The sequence below is a fragment of the Trachinotus anak genome, unplaced genomic scaffold (assembly GCF_046630095.1).
Source record: "Trachinotus anak isolate AG129_WGS33_773 ecotype Australia unplaced genomic scaffold, CSIRO_AGI_Tana_v1 ptg000002l, whole genome shotgun sequence".
NCBI lineage: Eukaryota > Metazoa > Chordata > Actinopteri > Carangiformes > Carangidae > Trachinotus > Trachinotus anak.
In genome coordinates this window covers 5,372,611-5,393,625 of record NW_027273853.1, presented here as the reverse complement: position 1 = coordinate 5,393,625, position 21,015 = coordinate 5,372,611, and the positions used below count along the sequence as shown (strand labels likewise).

General features: G+C 39.3%; 1 protein-coding gene across 1 annotated transcript in view; it reads left to right on the top strand.

Annotated features, from left to right (window-relative positions):
* The first annotated feature begins 6,189 nt into the window (after positions 1-6,189).
* The window catches only part of LOC139629577 (microtubule-associated protein futsch-like), an 81,568-nt gene continuing 66,742 nt past the window's right edge, over positions 6,190-21,015 (top strand). Inside the window, exons 1-2 of the mRNA XM_071492288.1 lie at positions 6,190-6,501; positions 14,013-14,114. Of these exons, the coding sequence (XP_071348389.1) occupies positions 6,237-6,501; positions 14,013-14,114 (367 nt within the window). The 5' untranslated portion in view covers positions 6,190-6,236. The remainder of the gene's footprint in view (positions 6,502-14,012; positions 14,115-21,015) is intronic.

The window sequence follows — 21,015 nt, the reverse complement described above, 5'->3', positions numbered from 1 at the left end:
AACTCACTCAGCAGCTGCAGATTCTCCATAAGGCAGAGCTGTTTGATCATCATCAGACCAGCTCTAAACATGCCAGCCTGCACCTCGTAAATCTATGGTCACATTATTTGCTGTTTCACTTCTGCTGAGGCCTGAATGATGGATCAGTTCAAGCAAGTGTTTCCTGTGTTGCTGGGATCTGAATATGTTCCCTGACACCCCCTGTTTCCCATTAGGTTTAATGCAGCCAAACCTCCTGCTCTGGAACAGCACTTCATGTCTCTTTTTTGTTTGTGGTAATTTGATTAAAGACAACTTTATTTGTGAATATTCTCCATATTATAGTATATTATTCTAAATATTATACAGAATATTCTCCATTTGTTTCCAGTGGTTCTCAACCTTTTTCAACTCAAAGCCCACTTGAAAATCTAAAAAATGTTGACAGCCCACATCTGACCCGGTAACAATACAGAGACCAAATAAGATGTTCTCAGAGCTTTTTTTTTATTTTAATGATATAGTCAAGTATTCAGGCCTGAACTGAAAGCTTCTGTTCACTTCAGTTCAAAAAATTTTCTTTTTTGATTGACGGAGGAGAGATCACTTCCTATCTCCGTCTGTCTCCTGACTCTTTCCTTTTAACTCTTCCTGTTGCTAACCAGCTTTTGATCTGTTAGCGAGGAGTCAGACTGAGGTAGCAAACAAATGTAGGATGTGGTCCAGCAGCAAAGTGGTCCAGCTGGCAATAACATAAAAGTTCCTATCATTGGCTTATCACAATGATAGGCCTTAATAAGAGGTGGAAAAACTTTTAAATGATTTTTTAAACATTTTTTATGTTTTTGAATTCCATTTTCTTTTAAAACATTTAAAAACATAATTTATATTCTAATTTTTTTGTATAATTACATCCTTTCATCAAAATTGTACTGTTTTAGAAATGATTATTCTATTATTCAGCCCACTTACAGTACCTTTACAGGCCACCAGTGGGCCCCAGACCACAGGTTGGGAACCACTGCTCTAAACTAAAATAATTGTTGTGGCCTGGCTCTGAGTCCATAGCAAATAAGGGAACACACTCGTGGGTTTAACTGAAACAAAATTAGTTTTATTTAACAAAAATCAGTTTTTGCTTAAGTAAGATGACAAAAATGGCAATTTCAAAGAAAACTGGCAGACTGAACCAGTGCTTCAATAATTAAAAGAAATACTAAATTAAATAAACAGAAAATCAAGCTCAAACAGATGACATTGTGGTGCAGAGGAGGAGGGATGCTCCAGAGTGCCACAGTGGATTGGTCTTTTATAATCTATGGGGAGGACGGTGGCCGGCTGCCTCCACATCCCTGATAACCTCCAGCTCCACCCAAACAGGAAGCTGCAACGTGAGGCACCACAACACACACAAGCCCATGGCCTCTGCCACCCGGGGCCCGTCACATAATATTAAGGGCTCCTCCACAGGACAGGGCCAAATAATTAGCTAATAATGCAAAGGCTACATCAGTTGTTATTTTACTTCAGTCGTGCAAATAACTTAAAACTAATCAAATTCCCAAAATGTTGGCCCCTCAGGATCCAGCACATGTTGTTAATCCAGCCTTGTCAGTCAGCTCCGACAGATTCACAGTTCACCTTTGTTCAAATGTGACTGAGAGGATGTGCACGAGCAGCCAATTAATAGAAACACTGACGCACTGTGTTTGGAGATGTTATTATTCCAGCTTGTTTCTTCACTGTTTGGTACAATATCACACCACCAGACAGACTGTAGTCACTATCACACACTGTTTCATTTGTAACACTGTTGAGTTTGGATCAATGTTTATATAAAACATCAAATCCATCATGAACTACCTCGGACAAGCTGTAGATTTTGGATCGGCCCTCGCCCCGACTCAAACATCATTAAAAATCTGTAAGTAGATCTTAAAGACGCTGTTTGTGCAAGACAGCCTGTAATCTGAGAACCTCAGGAACAGTGGGTGAAAATTCATAAATCAGAAATAGAAAATCTCTAAAGTGGCTACAAAAAGTGTTTGCAGATTATGATATCTGCTGGTGTGGGTGGAGGGGTGGGGTCTGTAGGTGGCACTGGTTGGACTGGAGCGGCAGGCAGTTGTATGGTTGGATGGTTTTATCTGGTATCTGGAGGTTTCACATCAATTTCCTTTGTTACTTTGCTGATGTGTTTATGTGTTGCTGAACTGAAATGTCTGCCCTTAGCCAGAACATTAATAAAAATCTATTAAACAACAGCTGAACATCCCGCAGACAGATGTTCTCATCAATACCTCAAGATGATTTTCTCATCTTTTGGACTTTTCCTGTCAGTTTCCTCCTCCTGCTCTATTTTAAGAAGAACAGAGGAGACTGGACACAACACAAAGAGGAGAGAAAGACCTCTGTGACCGCTCTGTGTCTGCAGTGACCCAGACAGTCTGTGGGGAATCTGCACTGAAACTGCTGCTTCGACCATCTGTCTGTCTGTCACCGGCCTCTCTGTCAGTCCATGCCTCTTCCTCCAGGCTCTGTCTGGAGCTCAGAATAACTGCAGCTACGTCCAACAACTGGGTCGGACAGCAGGGCTGCCTGGGCCGAGTCAGACAGGTGCTTTTAGAAGTACAACTGTACAGTTTCACTCTTCTCTGCAGCACATACTGAAAGAGACTGTTACCATTAATTAGCCACATTTGTAGTTGGTTGGTCAGAAATGACAGAAATGTGCTAAAAATGGGGTATTTTTAGATTGGTGGATTATTAAATGAAGGTCTCTCTTTATTAATGCCCGTGGTGCAGAGTGGATGATACAGAAAACAAATCTGTTTCGCTGACAAACTGTAAGTATTGAGAGAGAGGGAAGGTCATTTCCTAGTGGGTTATTGTGAGCATGCTAATCACCTAACACCCTAATTACCAACACTCGCTCTTTCAGATACTGTACTGTCAAATATGCAGCATCCAAAATGTTACCAAAGTAACCAAAGTATTATCAGTATTAGTCTTACAATAAGTATCAGTGTCAGCAAAATGCACTTGAAGTATAATTATTCAAGTGAATTCATTCAAAGTATTCATTATGCAGGGTGTTATTTTCTTTAATAATACACTGAATTATTGAATATGTATTATTATACACTCCTAATTAGTTTAATAGCAAAGCACTGCATTATAGTTTATAAGCTCATCATATTCTTTGCATTTAAAATCTTAGTATAAAAAGTAACTAAAGATGTTAAATAAATGTAGTGGAGTAAAAAGTACAATATTTTCCCCTGAAATGTTAAGAGGTAGAGGTATAAAGTAGCTTAAAATGAATATACTCATGTAAATGTACCTCATATTTGAATTTCCCCGAGGGATCAATAAAGTATTTTATCTATTTGTCTATCTATCTATTGTACAAGAGCAGTATTTGAGTAACAGTACTTAGCTTTGTGTATTTTAACATTTGACAAATCTGGGTACTGTAAATCATGGTAAAGGATTAAAATGATCTCATCTGCTACTTGTTCGAAAAATTGCCACAAATTGGACATGATCAGTTTGATCCTGGAACGAACAATGGGAATCAGTTGTGAAAATTAAAGTTAATATTGAAAGATTTATCAAGAAAAATGCATTTTCGTCTCTTTTAATGAGTCAGTTCAGGATTAGCATCAGACTTTCTCTCAAACAAAGACAAAAGCTTGACTTTTCTTAAAGGGATCTATTTTAAAATTGACCTTTCTGAAGCCAGTTTTACTACAAGACAGTGACTGAAGAATCTGTGACTGTTACCACAGGGTTGTTCTCCTTTCTGTTCCAGCAGAAAAAGACAAACTGAGGTCGTAAACCGTAGCAGGTCTGACAATTTCTCAGCCGTAACCTACAGATGTATTGTGCCTTACGTCATCCGCCAACTTACACTGAGTCGGGAGTCTGGTCTGTTACCACTAGAGGGAAGCGTGGCTGTGGTGTAGGTGCTCTGTGGAGTGAAGTGCTGACTCACTGTCAGAGAGACCTGCAGCAAAAAAAACCCCATAATTTAACTTTACACTGCTACTGTATAGTGTTATACACTGTTTATTGATTTATTCATTATTGTCTGACCCTGTCTCTTGCAAACAAAGCTGAATTGAGCACTAACAGCTTAAGTCTTTACCAACACAGTTTTTTTATTGTAGAAATATATAGGATGAGAAGCCTTAAATGGCACTGTTAGGGGATTTGAAATTTGCCCCGATGTGTTAATAGAATACAGCACATAAAAAACAATAAGCACAAATATCGTAAATGAAAGGAATTCAAAAGTATTTAACCCTTCACCTTCAGGTCTGAAAGTGTGTGTGCTCCTGTGTGCAGTTATCAGTGATAAGTAGAGTGAAATAAAGGTTCAGACTTACATGTAAGGCCCAGCACAAGTTGGTGTGTGGACCTCCTTATTATCCTCTCAGTGTGGTACTGACAGTATATGCTGAGACGCCCTCTGCTACTCGCTGAAATGTGCCAAGCTCAAGGTTAAACAGGAGAAAGGCTGAATGAGGAGCATTTCTCTGAGAAGAAAGAGGCTATTTTAAGGGCTGCTCTGCTGTCCTTCGCTCTCTGTCTTTATCAGTGTGTCCTGATGTGTGTATGTATGTGTGCATAAAGAGAAGTCTAAGCTCTGGAGAAACTGCCCTTTCATTTTCTACAGATTATTTTAATAAATTCTCCAAATTCACTGCACAAGACTGACTACATTCATACATCACCTGAATCCTAAATGGAGACTGAGCAGTGGGCAGTGGGCTCTAATTCACATTTAGAGAAATATAATCCTGCTTTACTTATCTATCTTTACTTATCCTGCAAGACAATAAAATGTCTTGTTGCATAGTGTTTTTATCGTCATGTAGAGCTGTCTGAGTCAGGCTTTGTGAGTGTAGAAAACGTTGACAGAGACAGTGAAATGCTGAAGCTTCTATGTTGGATTTTATTTTAACTAATTTAATATATACACTTCAAGAGGATATTGTCTGGGGTGCAAGAACATATGTACACAACAAATATAATATGGAAAAATCTGGTGATCCATCACTATCAACCTCTGGCTATATATCTAATTCTTATTGTATGGAACATGGACATTGTACACTCGTGGTCGTCCATACTACAGCCGGATGCAGCATTGTGTCAGCACTGGGTTTGTGTGCATGCTAGGATATGAGCTACTTGCTGGATGCCAGGGAGCATGTCAATGCATTGCAATTCCTTTTACTGGTGTAACAAAACCAGGAAAAAAGATTTGTATGCTTCTGCACGCAAACATACACACAGTTGTAAATGTATTAGGGACACCTGGGTAAAACTAACATGAAACAGTCCTGCTAGATATCCTACCTTCATGAAGATTCTAATGTTCAGTTTTTGTTTAAACTTTCTTAGAGGTGCTGATTCACCTTTTAGTCATTTTGGAGGCTGTAGTTTGTGGCGCAGCTGAGCTGTATTGCATCATAGAGATCTGAGGTGTTTCTGTGGCCAACTCTCACTCATAAAAAACAAATAGAAACACCTCTGTATGTAACGCAGTACAGTTCAACAGCAGCACCATCTCTTGCAGGACTGTTGCATTAGTCTGTATTAGTTAGTGTATACAACTCAAACAGTTTGTTCTCTGCACATTAGTGGGTGTTGTTGCCTTTACAGGTCGTTGTATTATGGGTTGCTTGTAGCCTTAATGTTGATAGGCTGGATTTAGCCTCTTCCTGGCCCGTGTTAACACCTGCATGTTTGTTTGCTAATTTAGCCATTGTGAAATAAAGGTGTGTCCCGGAATATCACCTTAGAAAAGATGACAGACACGTAAACTGTCATATTGTTATATTATTATTATTATATTATTGGATAATAGCTATTGATACATTAATGTGTACACCAGTTCAATGTTGCAGCTGGTAAAGATGGAGTTAATTTGAACTAACTCATATGCCTTTGGGACTGTAATGCAAAAAGACGTTAAATGTGGTATAATAATAATAATAATAATAATAATAATAATAATAATAATAATAATAATAATAATAAAGATATATTAATATATATTTTAAGGCGGTTGTCTCCCAGATGGCTCTTATTTTGAAAAGTCCACGGGAAATAAAACTTTTGCACTCTCTGACACTCTACCCCCTGTGCTCACCCCCTCCCCCTCCCTCACCCCTCAGCCTCCTCCTCACCTCCGTCTCCCCCTCCCACCTCGCCACACTCTTCCCCTGCTCACAGCGGTGGTTGTCATGGCGATGGAGTCAGCCTCGGCGTCGGCTCCGGGGGTTGTTGCCATGGAGATCCCGGTGCGAGGTGCGCTACCGGTGGTGGAGGAGGACGAGGGCTACAGCGCGCCGCCGCCGGGGTCCGAGGAGCGACTGCGGTACCGCCGAGGTGGAGGGAGACGGCGGAGAGGGGTGCCGTTCAACCGGGGCAGCTACTACATGCTGATAGTGATCGGGGAGATCGGCACCGAGCACCAGCTGGAAGCCGCCAGGGCGCAGACAGAGCGGGGTGAGTGATGGACGAGCCGCCGGTGTGAGTGTGTGTCTGTCATCTGTTTGGCTGCATGAAAAGACACGGTACAAGGCTTCAGTCTGGAAACAGCAGAGAAATGCTTTGACGCAACGAACAGGATAGTATCCATAGGTGGAGGCAGTTGCTGCAGCATTGCACCATGGGACACGCATTTTCTCTCACCCACTATGTCTGCAAAATTGCAGACTCAAGTTGTAAATGCAGCAGAGGTCTTTTCACTTTCATAGAGCAATATTTTGGCAAGCAGCCTCCCTCTGGGTCTCAACCAAAATACTGAACTCTAGTTAAAAGCATCAAATCGATCTATGAATCTCTAACCAGCAGTTGAAAGGACATTAACACACCTGGCCAATCAGCATGGCTCCATAAATGAGACCTTATTTGAAACCTGCATAACAGTGTTTCAGTCTCTGTTGTCTTAGCAATTTTTTAAGCAGCTTCTATTTTAAGGCAGGCATGTGTGTGTGTGTGTGTGTGTGTGTGTGTGTGTGCGCGCGCGTATGTGTGCGTGTGTGTGTGTGTGTGTGTGTGTGTGTTTATGCTTGCATGTGTGTCCCTGCGTGGGTGTATTCCTGGATGGAGTGTCATGTACCCTCAAACTAGTAAACAAAGGCTGTGCTCAGCCTAAATAGCAGATATTATAAGGAAAAAGACGTCGTTTTCAGTTTCCTGACGGACGCTCAGGCATCATTACTCAGCTGAATGTGTGAACGCTGTCTGAGTTAAAACCTGCTCCTCCTCCTGAGGAGCTGCAGCAGGCTGCAGTCATTCCTGCCAGGGAGAGCGCGCTGAAGTTTGGGGATGTGAACAGATTGTGGAGCAGTTGTGAAATAAGTTGCAGCGTGCAGATTCAGGAGCATCCTGGTCACCAATTTTCTGCTGTGCCGCTGCCACTCCAAGTTGTTCACAGTTCAGGTGATCAGTTGCACTTTGAGAGGCCAGTATTAGACGCCGTGTCAACCCCGTCCGTCCCCTCTGACCTCCTCTTACCGCTGTTAGAGATCTGACAGCACTGCTGCTCTGTGTCGGGCTCGGTATCACACCTACTCGGCTCATTACAGCATCGATTCTTCCTCCCAGGTCGGTGCTTTCAGTGTGACTCAGTGGGAATGACCTGCCATTGACTCTCATCACATGTTAGCTGCAGGGTCCTTCTGTGGGCCTGCAACGAGTCACCCCCACTGCAGTGTTGTAGTCGCGACCAAAACAGAACCAAAGCTAACAAGCTTTGTATTTAGACAGATTTGATTTGCTGAAAATCATTCTCGTGCCTCAACTAATGGTTGTATTCATTATCAGTTTAATGTGAGTCTTTTTGTTTAATTTTTGAAAATGAAGTTAAATGTTCACCACAGTTTCGCAGAGTCCAGCGTAACACTCTGAAACATAATCACAACTCTAATCTTGGGTTGCTACTAATGATTATTTTTTGATAATCATTTTTTTATTTTTGGGTTTTCTTGACCATCACTCCAAAACCTAAAGATGTTTGACTTTAATATCACTCAAGACAAAGACACGCAGCAAATCCTCACATTTTAAAAGCCTGAACTTAAGAATATTTATCATTTTTTGCTTCAAAAATAACTAATAAAAATAGTGGCAGGTCAATTTTATATAAATAGATTAACAAATCGATTAGGTTTTAGTCTGAGCAACAGTTCAAAACCCAAAGGCATCCGAGTAACAATCATATCGAAGAAGTTGCATATTAATGTAGAAGCAACAAATCCTCAAATTTATGTAGATAAATGTATTTTTTCTACCGTTTTGGCTTCACCATGTGTCAGAGTGTTACAAACACCGTATGAGCTGTGAAGTTTGGTGAGGACTACCAGGAGACATGAAAGGTGCTAATGCTGCTGGGGTGGAGGTTTAACAGGAACCACTCAGGTTTCTTATTGTTATTCCAAACTCTTGTGCTACAGAAACTGGTAGCACACTGCATGACGGCATGAAACACAGTGGCTTTTTACACTTTTAAAGCCCGGGGCTAACCTTAGCCCCAGGACTAAATCTGTCCCGTGTTTATTTTTTAACCCATGCTGCGCTGTTCAGGCCTCAGGATAAGGCTCAAAATCTGAGCTCAGGGTTAAAACATTAACCATAAAAGTACAAACTATCCAAATCTGATTTGACAACAGATATTTTTTTGCAAAACTCCTGTGTATCCTTTTTTGTCTCTCAACCCTTCACAGGTTGTAACGTACAGTATGTTATGTAGTTCTATGCAGATCAGTTATCTGCACTGCCAGGCTCTCACATGTTTAGTTCCATCGAGGAGGTTTAGTTTTCACCCGTGTGTTTGATTATCTGCAGGATTTCACACAACATACTGAAATGATTTGTACCAAACTTGGTGGGAAAATTGGGCATTTTTTTTTTATCAGTTTGCTAAACATTGCAAGACAGGCCAATTTTCAACATTTTCATCAGCCTGTCAGGAAATAAAGTCTGGATCTTGATATAAAAAATCTGACATTATCAGTTTGTACAATTTGGTGCAGCTCAAGATAATAATCTGGATCTGTCAGATGCAGATTATTGTCTTGGCCTTGGTGGAGGTATGTTCTCTACTGAGCGCCTTTCTAGTTGAAAACTGAAAACATTTGCACTGAATTCGAGGACTGTTCCTGCACCACACATTTGTCCAAGCACCAGATCCCTCGTGCATTTCATTGCTCCTTGAAAAGAAAATGACTGTTCCTGAGAAAAGAGGCTCATCAGACATCACAAACACATCCTGAGCTTGTGATGCAGCGTTGTTCCCAGAGGTTCCAGGAAAGACTCTCAGGCTGATACCTTTCAGGTTTAGCAGACCAGGAGCCCGGAGGCAGTGAAACAGAGGCGTAGTGTGACTGTGGCTCTGACGCTCTCACCTCAGACGGCGTGAAGACATCATGTCCTGGCGGTCTGCAAATTCAGAATCTTGCAAGGATATAACTTTCAGTTAGTGTCTGTAACACTTGTCTCCCTATGGGTGTTCTGCAGCATTAAGCATCTCTAATCTTTTGGCTGTGTCTCATAGAGGAAAGTGAAATATGTGCAGAAATGAGTGCAGTAAATGGCCCACTCAGTAACAGATGAGCTACTGAGTGATAAAATATTTGCATTCATGCCATTATTAACATTTCACATCTTTCCACTCAGGTGTTCTTGTCAGTATCAAACATGCAGCCCTCACAGGCTGTAACAATGTTGTTGTTTTGTCCTTGACAGAGGAATCAGCTTGATTGATGTTGGCAACATTGGAGTTCAAGTTTTCACAGCGGTAATGAAAATGTAAATGTGAGACTGTATGAAAATATCAACAGAGATGTCTCAAACCACTCCTGCAGAATAACCAGCAGCTCCATTTTCCATCCATATGCTAAGTGGGTTTAAAACAATCATATCTGTGTCATATTTTGGCAGAATTATGGCTGCCACTGGATATTGAAATTCATTGCAACTGACACACAGTGCATTTGGAAAGTATTCAGACCCCTTTCATTTTTTTCACATTTTTCTTTATGTTGCAGCCTTTTGCTAAAATAAAAAATGAGTTTTTTCCCTCACCAATCTTGAATCAATACCCCATAATGTCAAAGTGAAAACTCAATTTGAGAAATTTTTGCAAATGTATTAAAAATGTAAAACTGAAATATCACATTGATATGAGTATTTAGACACTTTGTTATGACAGTTGAGATTTAGCTCAGATACCTCCCTTTCTCCTGACCATCTTCTGTTTCTATACCTTGACTGGAGTCCACCTGTGGTCAGTTCAGCTGATTGGACATGATTTGGACAGACACACACCTGTCTGTGTAAGGTCACAGCTATACAATGGACATCAGAGTGAAAACCATGAGGAGGACAGGACTGTCTGCAGAGCTCAGAGACAGGATTGTGTCGAGGCAACATTTCTGCTGCACTGAAGATTCCCAAGAACTCAGTGGGCTCCGTAATTATTTTATATTTACACAGAGCAGCCAAACTGAGCAATCAGGGGAGAGAGCCTTGGTAAGAGAGGTGACCAAGAACCCGGTGGTCTCTCTGACTGAGCTCCAGAGATCATGTGTGGAGGTAGGAGAAACTTCCGTAAGTGAAAAACTTGAAGGGGTCTGAACACTTTCTGAGGGCAATGTAAACAGCTGTTGATGCTGATGTTGGCTATGTAGCAATGGCAAAACTTACAAATAGCACTGATTGAAGTCACATAGCTTTACTGGTCGTACTCTGGTTAAAGTCGTGTGTAGGTCAACATAAGTTTATGATACTAGTTACTGGGTCTGCATATTGTGAGGAACAAACAACAGAACATTTTAGTCCACCTGCTGTAGGGTGCTGGTGTGTTGAATGTCCAGCTTCAACCACAATTATTTTCGTTATTGATTAATCTTCTGATTATTTTCTCAATTAATCGATCAGTCGTCATGTCTCTGAAATAGAAAATAGTTAAAATGCTTGTTATCATTTCCCAGAGTCCAAGATGACGTCTTCAGATGAGAACCCAGAGATATTCAAATTACTGTGACATGATACAGAAAAACATTAAATTCTCTGGTTGGAGAAGCTGTAAATGTTTTGCACTTTTACTTTGTAAAATGATGAAAACAATTAGTCAAAAGAGTTGTAAGTTTTACATTTTGCTTCACTCTGGAGCAACAAGCTTGAATGGACTCATTACGGCCCCCCTGAGGTCAGGGGGCAGAGAACATGGGTGGGTGTGTTTTTTCCTAATTGTCCAGAAGGGGCAGCAATGAACCCATTTCACACTCAGAGCAAACACAAAGATCAATTCTTTATGTGCGTGTTTATTAAGCTGTTTTTTTTTTTTGGTCTCATCATAGGAGTGTGAGTCTGACTCAGTTATTCTGTGATTGTTGTCATTATCCACTGAACTGTAGATTCATCTGTTGAAAGAAAATATCTATCACAATTTCTGAGTTTAAATTGCTTGTTTTGTGCGACAGCCTCAAAGATATTTAGTGAACAATGACATCAATCAGAGAAAACCTGCAAATGATCACATCTGAGAAGCTGAAACCATCGTTTGGTTTGATTAATAACTTTAATCTTTTTTAACTTAATAAAATTAATTCATATCCAAAATAGTTGCCAGTTAATTTTCTGTCAGTCAATCAATCAGCAGATTGTTTCGACGCTACAGTTTGTTATGTTTACATCCACAGCCACAAAAGGTTCAAGTTCAAAATTCTTCATGCATGTGAACATGGCCATTGATCGCTCCTCTCTTATCTATAAACAGTTTAGTCTGCATCTAGTTTTGATGTTTGAAACAGTGACTTTGTCTTCTCATCCTCCAAGAAGAGCAGATTCAGGTGATGCACAAAATCAACAGCCTTCTGGTACGAGAACCTTCATTCCTCCAGAAAAATCCTGCTTTCGTTCTCCTCTGTAAATACTAACAGTGTGTTACTGTGAGGATTGGTGTGAAAAGGAAAACAACATGAGACTGGGGGGTTGTAATTTTTATGCTTCTGGTAGTGAAAAGACAGATGTTTGCCAGTGAATGCCTACAAAACGTTAATAACAGTGACACAGCATTTCTGGGAACAGACTGCAGTCTGCAGCGAGGGAACAGTTTCTCCTCAGCTGAGGGCAAAACAAGGTCTTCAAAGCCTCTTTTGTGAAAGAGGAGATTTAAGCACAGAGGTGTGGATTTGAAAAATTAGAATAATCAAATTTCTTGCTCTTGCTGAAAGAGTCCACAAGTGGATAAGATGAGAGAGGTGCGTGCATTGGTTTGTATCCTGCTGGATGAGATCTGACACAAGTTCCCTCTGAAGTCTGAGTCACTGCGGCTCAGTAGGATCTGATAAAGCTGCTGAGTGTGTGTGTGTGTGTGTGTGTGTGTGTGTGTGTGAGTGTGAGAGAGAGAGAGAGAGAGAGAGAGAGAGTGGGTGTGAGATGCAGATCAGTTCATTACTGAGTCATTTCTACTGATCCACTGGACTCCATTTAATTTAGTTGTTTATGTTTGGACTTCTCATTATTACTAAAGGTCTTAAACATTTTACGATAAGGAAAATGTTGATGATGTGGTAAATGAATGATTAACCATTCAAAATAATGTGACGCAGTAATTTGAGTAACTACTCAGTACCAATGAATACTGATATCAGTTAAAATATTTCACCTTCCTATTAAAAATATTAGTCAGTGATTAAGTTCACATGTGATTTCTGAATAAAAACACAAAGTAAGGTCACAGAGGAAAAAAAGCAGCCAATTCAAACCTTTACTTAAAACTGCACATATTCATGTATTGACAGTAACAATGGCTGTGTAATGTGACAGCTGGAGCTTTAGTGACCAACCCACAGATACAGAACATTTCAGCATCTTTCAGCTCATTGTTTTGGTTTTCACGCCCTCAGGTCCCTCTCTTTGTTCTCCGCCTTGTTTCCCGCTCTAAAAACCTGTGTGAGTTCCGTGCTCAGCACCAGACGGCAGACAGACAAAGTCAGAGAGTAGCTGGTGAACACAGTGGAGTGTTCAGCAGCTAACATTTCTGTTGGTGGAGAGTAAAACAGCTCAGAGGAGAGTGAATATTGGATTTATATTCATCAGCTTTACACAAACATGATTCCAGACTAACTCTAATGTTGCTCTGCAGGATGTGCAGATAGGCAACTGTTTTGCTAACAACAACTTCTTAAGGTGATGATATGTCATTGTTGTATTTGCAGCTTGTTTCTGCTGCCCCCCAGTGGCCAGAAAATCAGTTAATGCAGGTTTGAATCAGAATTTGAAGATTGCAGGCTCAGATTTTTAAAAATAAAAAACTATAAATAAATTGTTATTCTCATTCTCATAATTATTTTATTATTTATATTATATTTTTATATTATTATTATACTATTTCTTGTAAAGGTAAATGTGTACTCTACTGCTATTAGTAGTAATATATAGTAGTATAGTAAAATAGTATGAAGCACAACATCCATAATCTGAAGACAGAATTAAAGATATTTGTATCATATAAAATTTAGTTTGAAACTTTCCATGAATTTAGGAAATCTTGTTCATTGTATTTTAACTAAATAATTAGAAAACAGAAATTTTCATCAATTAAGAAAAACCTGTTTTCTGTCCAAGTCCAAACTACAGTAGTGAATATAATACGACCCCTGTATTATTAGAGGTTAGGAAGACTGATGTAAAAAAATGCATTGCAGTGCCATTAGTTTCAGGACAATTTGAACCTGAAAAGTTTTTCTCATTGACCTTCCCTGCAGCCCAAACAGAGAGCCGAGAGGAGACGGTGGGAGGAAGTCAAAATGCTGCAGCAACTTAAAAAAGAGGTTAATTCAAGTTCACAGAAACAGAGCGCTGGAGATCTCCTGCACGATGACTCGCATGCTAAATGTGCCCCCGGTTCATCAGAAACTACTCTGAGAAATCTTACTCAGTTTCACTAATGTCTTCTGTGCTTTGTGTTGTTGTCCTCAAACGATCTTTGTCTTCCTCCCTGGCAGGAATTCGATCCTGGGACGTCGACCTCCAGCGCTGCGACCTTGACCAGCAGCTGCAGCTGTTTATAACCCGTCACTCTGCGCACTTCTCCTCCGAGGTCAGAGGTCAGTGTGATATGGCGCTCCCTGAGCCAATGGACCGGTGATGAGACAGCACAATTAGAGTTGTTTCTTCTGAGAAAAGCTTTGATACTCTGCAGAGTTTTTATGAAACAGATTTGGATGGAATAATCTCTAAAAGTGACTTTAAAAAGCTGCATTCAGCAAGAATTTAACATAAATACACATTTTTAAATTATATTTATACATTTTCTTATTATCTCAAATAAAACTAATAGAGAATATAACATAGTAGTTTCTCAACTGAGATCCTGTAGATGTGCAAATTTCAGCTGGAGATTGTGTTGGGTATGTTCGCTGCTCCTGCTACAAGATGAGATGAAGGATCAGTTACTGACAAAGCTTCCTCTTGTTCTTTGGTACAAATGATCTCTGAGCTGGTGACGAGGAGCACGAGGAGCAAGGTTTCTGCATTTTGAATTTCAGATCTGTTAAAGAATTAGTTGATGCTTTCAGTGTGTCAACAAACACCTAATGTAGAGATGCTGCCCATTTACCTATGGTACTTTGAAGCTGGAGATATGGTAGACTTACTGATATCATATTAATACCAGTGTATCCACATAATACCAGTGCTGTGACATGACAGCAGATATTGTCCATGTTGTCTTAAAAGTGAATTTACAGTGAATAGATCTGAGTTTCTAAACTTATTTGCATAAGTGAATAATGAGTGTCTCTACGCGACCAACCAAAATATTAACCTCTTTCAAAAGTTTGTTTTCCACACTGATAATATTGATAATAACTGTTCTATCTTTATCTGCATTGGCTGAGTTAAATGTAGGCTAACTGCAGGTTAGGCTGCTTAAGAACAGTTTCTGAACCCTGATTCGAGACTATACTACTCCTGAATATTTGAATTTTATTATAGTTCAGGGCTGTCTTACTAATATTATACAAAAGAATAAACAGACATACCACCACACTGTCACATGATCTATATTTAGATAATTTGTGAAAAACACTCCTTTGTTTTTTTGTTTTGTTTTTTTTTAAGTTTTCCAGATTAAAATGAGAAAAAATGTTCAACTAGACAAATCTGAATACCACTGGTTCGTTATGCACATATATACGTATACGTATCTCCTGTTAGAGCATCACTACAAGCCTTTTGTTACTGCAGTGTGACTGACAGGAGAGAGTTGAATCTAATGGACATTTAATCCTTGTGCTTTACATCAAAGCTGAACTGTGTGTATAATCACCATGGTGACGGTTCAGGGAGCTGCAGTGTTAGGTCTGCCTGAGTGTGTGTGTGTGTGTGGTGGTTTAGGGCTCAGAGCCCAGGCTGAAAGTACAATAGATGCTGAATAGGGACTTATTTCAGTCATCTGCCAGGTAAGGGCCTGTTGGGATCAAACACACACACATAATGTATACACACACGCACACACACACAAACACACGCACACATACATACACACACACAAACACACACATAGAAAACAGACAACCAGAGGATAGACTATTACTGCACTGGTGGTAAGTGCTTAGCAGCAGCAGTCAGCTGAAAGTGACACAGCATTTTTCAACATAGTTGTTAAACGAAGCAAATACCTTCAGAGGAAACAGAGGAATTGTTGTGAAACAATAAATATCATTAGGATATTTCACTGATCCCTCATCCTGTCCATCCTTCTGGGTTACTTTCACAAAGAAACACACCTCTAAAGTGAGTCACCTTTGTTTGTGCGTACAGCTGCTGTTTATTGACACAACTGCTGATAAAACGTGATTAATTCCCTCAGGTCTCCTCCATCTGTAACACATGAGGACATTAATAATTTAACTTAACACAAGGTGATAGGAATATAAAAAATATAAATATCATGGTTGACTGTAAGTGTCATTGGTTCAGTGTCCAGTGACCTTAAGCCTCCTCCCTGCTGATGTGATGCTGAATCCCTGCAGCTCTTTCTGTGGAGGTCGACTGTAAGAAATTAGTATTTGATTGATAATATTTCATAACACCTAAGGTGTGTTGTCTTTTCAGTGTCGTCTGTAGTTCAGACCTATTTAGTCGTATCACATCTTTATTGATAGATGTTTACTGCTGTCATCGTCCTGGTGATCACATTTGTCAGTCAGAGTGATGTCTGTTTCTCTGGAATCAGTGTTTGACTGTCTTCACATAATGACATTTTTTTTTTAGCAATAATGATGTTGTCAATGCGAAGGGCTAAACGATATGCAGAAAAATCATATTGTGATTATTTTGACAGATATATATATATATATATATATATGACTCACCATTATAGTGGGAATAGTGATTTTTTTGCATTACACGTAGACTATATTAAAATTATGATAATGTGACTTTTGCTGGGCTCTGAACCAAACAATGTTGTTCTTTTCATCTGGAGAATATGATTTGTAGGCCGGGGGTATCTCTGTGGCACCATGATGGTTATTTATGGTCTGTTGTCACACATTTTACCTTTATCAAAAAATTGTAGCTCCTGCAATTTGGATATTTCACTTGGCCATATTGCCATTTTGATTATATTTTGATTAATTGTTCAGCCCTACTACACAGTGTTGACCTCCGACCTACCACACAGAATCAGAGAGTTAAACAGCTAATCTGAAATTGGATTTAGGCTTTAGGTTGAGTCTAGATCCCACTTACAAGAGATATTTATCTTGTCTAGGAAAACACATGTTAATGAAATCAAATAATTTAGATTCAGGCAGAGATTATGTAAGATTTGCTACACAGTGGTCACAAGTAGCAAATACAGAAAAAATGTGAAATCACTGTGTATCTGTACCAGAGCTGAACAAAATGAAAAAAATATAATCATAAAATCATACTGTGATTATTTTTGGCAAATATATGTGATTACGAATTATGATGATGATGGTTGATTTGTTGGGGCTTATAACAAACAAGCATTTTACTTTACATCTGGAAAATATGATTTGTATATATTGGCATCTCTGTAGCACCACAAGGATTCATTTATGGTATTTTGTGACACATTTTACCTTAATTTGGTAAAATGTGTTTACCTTAAGTTGGAATTTCGATTACTTGTTCAGCCCTAATCAGTACTGTGCACATGAAGAGCTATGTAGTCAGCAAACTGACACGTTAAAGTCAGTCACACATCAATTTCTATATGAAACTAAAATTAGCTAACATTTGCTATTGGTTATACCAGACCAAGTGTATATAAGGCTGTAGCAGCAAAACCCATTTGAACAAGGCAGCTTTTTATTCCTCATCAAGGGAACTTTTTACATTTTTTTTCTTCTTTAAAAAAATTACATAGTGTGGCTTTAATACCTGACATGATAAAAATATCACAAGGACTTTACACTAATATAGTTCCTCTAAACAGATGTTCTGCATCATTTAACAAAAACTTAATGTGATTCTGAACAGTGATGCTAACACACTGTAGCACCATATATTAGTATTCAGCGTGCATATGCACATTGTGTTGAAAGGTAATGTGATCCCCCAAACTAATAATGGAAATGAATAAAAATGCATTCTCCCTCTTTAACACCGTGAGGTAGCTGAGGCTGGAGGACCGAGGATGAAGGCTGGGAGTATTGATTCTACGCCTCTTTTTTCAGTGCGCCACACGAGGCAGATCGATAGCACTTCAATGGAGAGCAGTCCGATGGCTGCAGTGCAGAAATAGATAAGGGATCACATTGCTTTGGGTTGACGGAAGAACTTCCATTGTGGGAAAATGGCAACAGCAGTTCTTGCCGTGCACTCGGCTGAGTTTGGAGATGAGGACTGATTGGTTCACTGATAAAATCTGGGAAGGTCCGGGTGAATAGAGGGTATCGATTATGCTCTACTTTCTCTCCCGGCTAGCTGAGGTGCTCTTGGGAAACCAATAGAAAACAGTATCAGGCTCCTCTTGTACGACCATGAGTCAGGGTCCTGAAACAAACAGCAAATATTGGAACATCTCAAATTCAGTTTTACGGACTTACTATCACCTAATTCATATTTGAGAGAAGTTTCAAAAGTTCATGTCCAAAATAGATCCAGTTTGGAGGAGAAAATAACCTTTTACTCTAACCAATAACAGAGAGACTTCATTCGATGGTTATTTTTCATCGTGCTAACCAAGGCCTTCAGCTCCCTACTACCAATCTTTTTCCTCACAAACTACTTTCTGTTTTTTGTGTTGTCAGTCCTTTTGAAATATTCAATGTCTTTTTTTTTTGGATTTCTCATTGCAGTAAAACTCTACAGTGCTGACCCAGTGTGAAGGGACATTTATCTGACGACTCCTTCACAGCTTGTCCTTGATTTCTCTTGATGCACATGACTTCCCTCCGCTCATGATTGTTTCCTCCAGGGGGCACTTGTTAGTTAATTGAAGGGGGTCACAGTTTATGGAGGTGTTTGCCATTGTGTAGTTTTTCGATTTGTAATTTTCATCCAGGGTCAGCTGCTATGAAAACCACTTTAGAACTGCATCGTGATCATAACAGAGAAATGGTCATCTGACCATAACAAAGCTTGGTTTATTGTTTGAACTGAGATTTGTTAAAACCACCTTACTCCACTTTTAATCCAACAAAAACAATTTAATCTCGCTTGTCAGGTTATTATTAAATGAACAGAATACATTTCTAAACCTCATTGTATGTCAAAATTACACAACAAGGTGAATAGTTATAATAACTGAATTATATCTTGAAATTCCACAGTACACTGGTTTTTGATAAACATGATCAAAGCCCTTTGTACTTGTGTGGAATGAGAAGTACGTTTTCTTTTCTTGTTGTATTGGCAAAGCACAAGGTCACATCACCACAGCACTGATACACTGTGAATCATCAGTGGGATTTACTGGTTTTGACTGATACTAAAGATAAAGTTACTGCTCGATCTGGCGTATTACTGGTTTGTCCGCAGCTTTGTATGAAGTCACTGATTTTCTCTCCTCGCAGATATAATTTTAAACCTTAAGCAACCAAATTTAATGTTGAATGAATGCATGACTAAAGTGTTTTATATTTCTGAACAAAAGCTTTAGTTCTTTAACTTCTTCACTGAGCATGCACTGATGGTTTGGGTATATTTTCTGCTGATATGATAATACTTTTATGAAATTAAATACATACATGAATTAACTTCCTTTATAACCTTTAAATTGAGTTTAATGTTTAAATCCAGATGAAAACATTGGATAAATGTAGCACAACTGAAAATAAATAGACGACACGAGGAGAAACTTATAAATAGATCATGTTTATTGATCAAAGATCTAAAATTCTCCTCCAGTCTTGCTGATCATTTTTCATTTAATGGGTACATTTAGTAGGAGAGTGATGTTCAGTACAACCACTTTACAGTAAGAAACACAATCACTCCCTCCCCTTTAAAAGGCTGATGATGTGCACCTGCTGACATTGAAAAGGCAGAACAATCTGTCAGAGACTCACTGCGACCCATCTGATGATATGGGTCCTGATTTAAATTGTGGCCATTAAATACGTTATAAACAGCATGTTTTGATTTTAAATCGGTCACAAACAGAATTTACTGTACACACTGTGATTACAGTTTGTTTGTCACATGAACATCCCTCCATAACAAGTATCACACAGTGGCTCCCACTCTTCAAACTGTGAATCTGTCTGTACCCTCTTACTCTTTAAACACACATTCACAAAGAAACACACACACACACACACACTCAGTTGCCAGTTTATTAGGTACAACTAACTAAAACTAAATCTAAAGCTACCAAATAGCTTTCTGTTATTTAGCCGTCACTCATTAAAGATAATATAAACACTGGTCAGTATAATGTAATGCAGCTCAGCAGTGAATAAACACTGAACTGAGTTGAATAAACATCTAAAATGGATTCAGCACAAACAGAAACATAACATCATTGCAGCAAAGTTGTGTTAGATATCATTAGTTTTAGTTTGGTGTACCTTATGAAGTGGTAACTGAGTTTAAGTGCTATATTCACTGTGAAGCTCAAACAGTCAACTTTCATGTAAATGTATTTATACACACACACACACACACACACACACACACACACACACACACACACAGGCTGCCCACACAAATACCCAGGCAAGGAGCGGGTGAGAGAGGCCACGGATTAGTGTCAGCGATTTACTCTGATTAACCCTCCCACACTGAACTCACAAAGGAGTGTGTCCATTTACTGTGTGTGTGTGTGTGTGTGTGTTATCTATCTAAAAATTGCCTGTGTGCATGCTGTATTTTCCTTATTTAAAAAATGGCTCTAAATCATGAAGTTGTGAAAGTCGTGTTTCCCAGCTGTGGGCGTTTTTCTGTGTTGCTTCATGCTGCAAAGGGAGTTGCTGCTGAAGCTGTCAGAGATATGAAAGGTGAGGTAGCAGGTACGCAGGGAGGTTCATGGCCAGTCAGGTCTTTCCTTGAGCTCCTAGCAGAGGGGACATGTCAGGAAGCATTAGAGAAGAAAACCCATTCATCTGACTCTACTTCATTTGGTTCGTTCATTTGGACTCATCATATTGTTTGTGTCGTCATTTGCTCCTGAGCTTTGTAGCAAGGATTTTTTTTATTTCCTTTATTCAGTCCAAACCTTTACTGTATGAACTCATAGTGAAACTGTAGGTTCACAAGTTCAGAACCTATTGAACATAGATTTGTCTCATTTAAATGGCAGCCTGCAGGGATTACACTATACATCTCTCTCCTCTACCTCCACACTGAGAGCTAGTTTAAATATTTTGTCTGCTCCATTATGTCAATGATGGTACTAAATATTAGAAACACCTGCCAGTGTAACACAATACACTTCAACAAAAGCACAAACTACAAACCTCTCTATAACTGAACACTATAAGCTCATGAAGGAGGCTTGCTTTCGTTTTTTATTTCGGTGTACCTAAT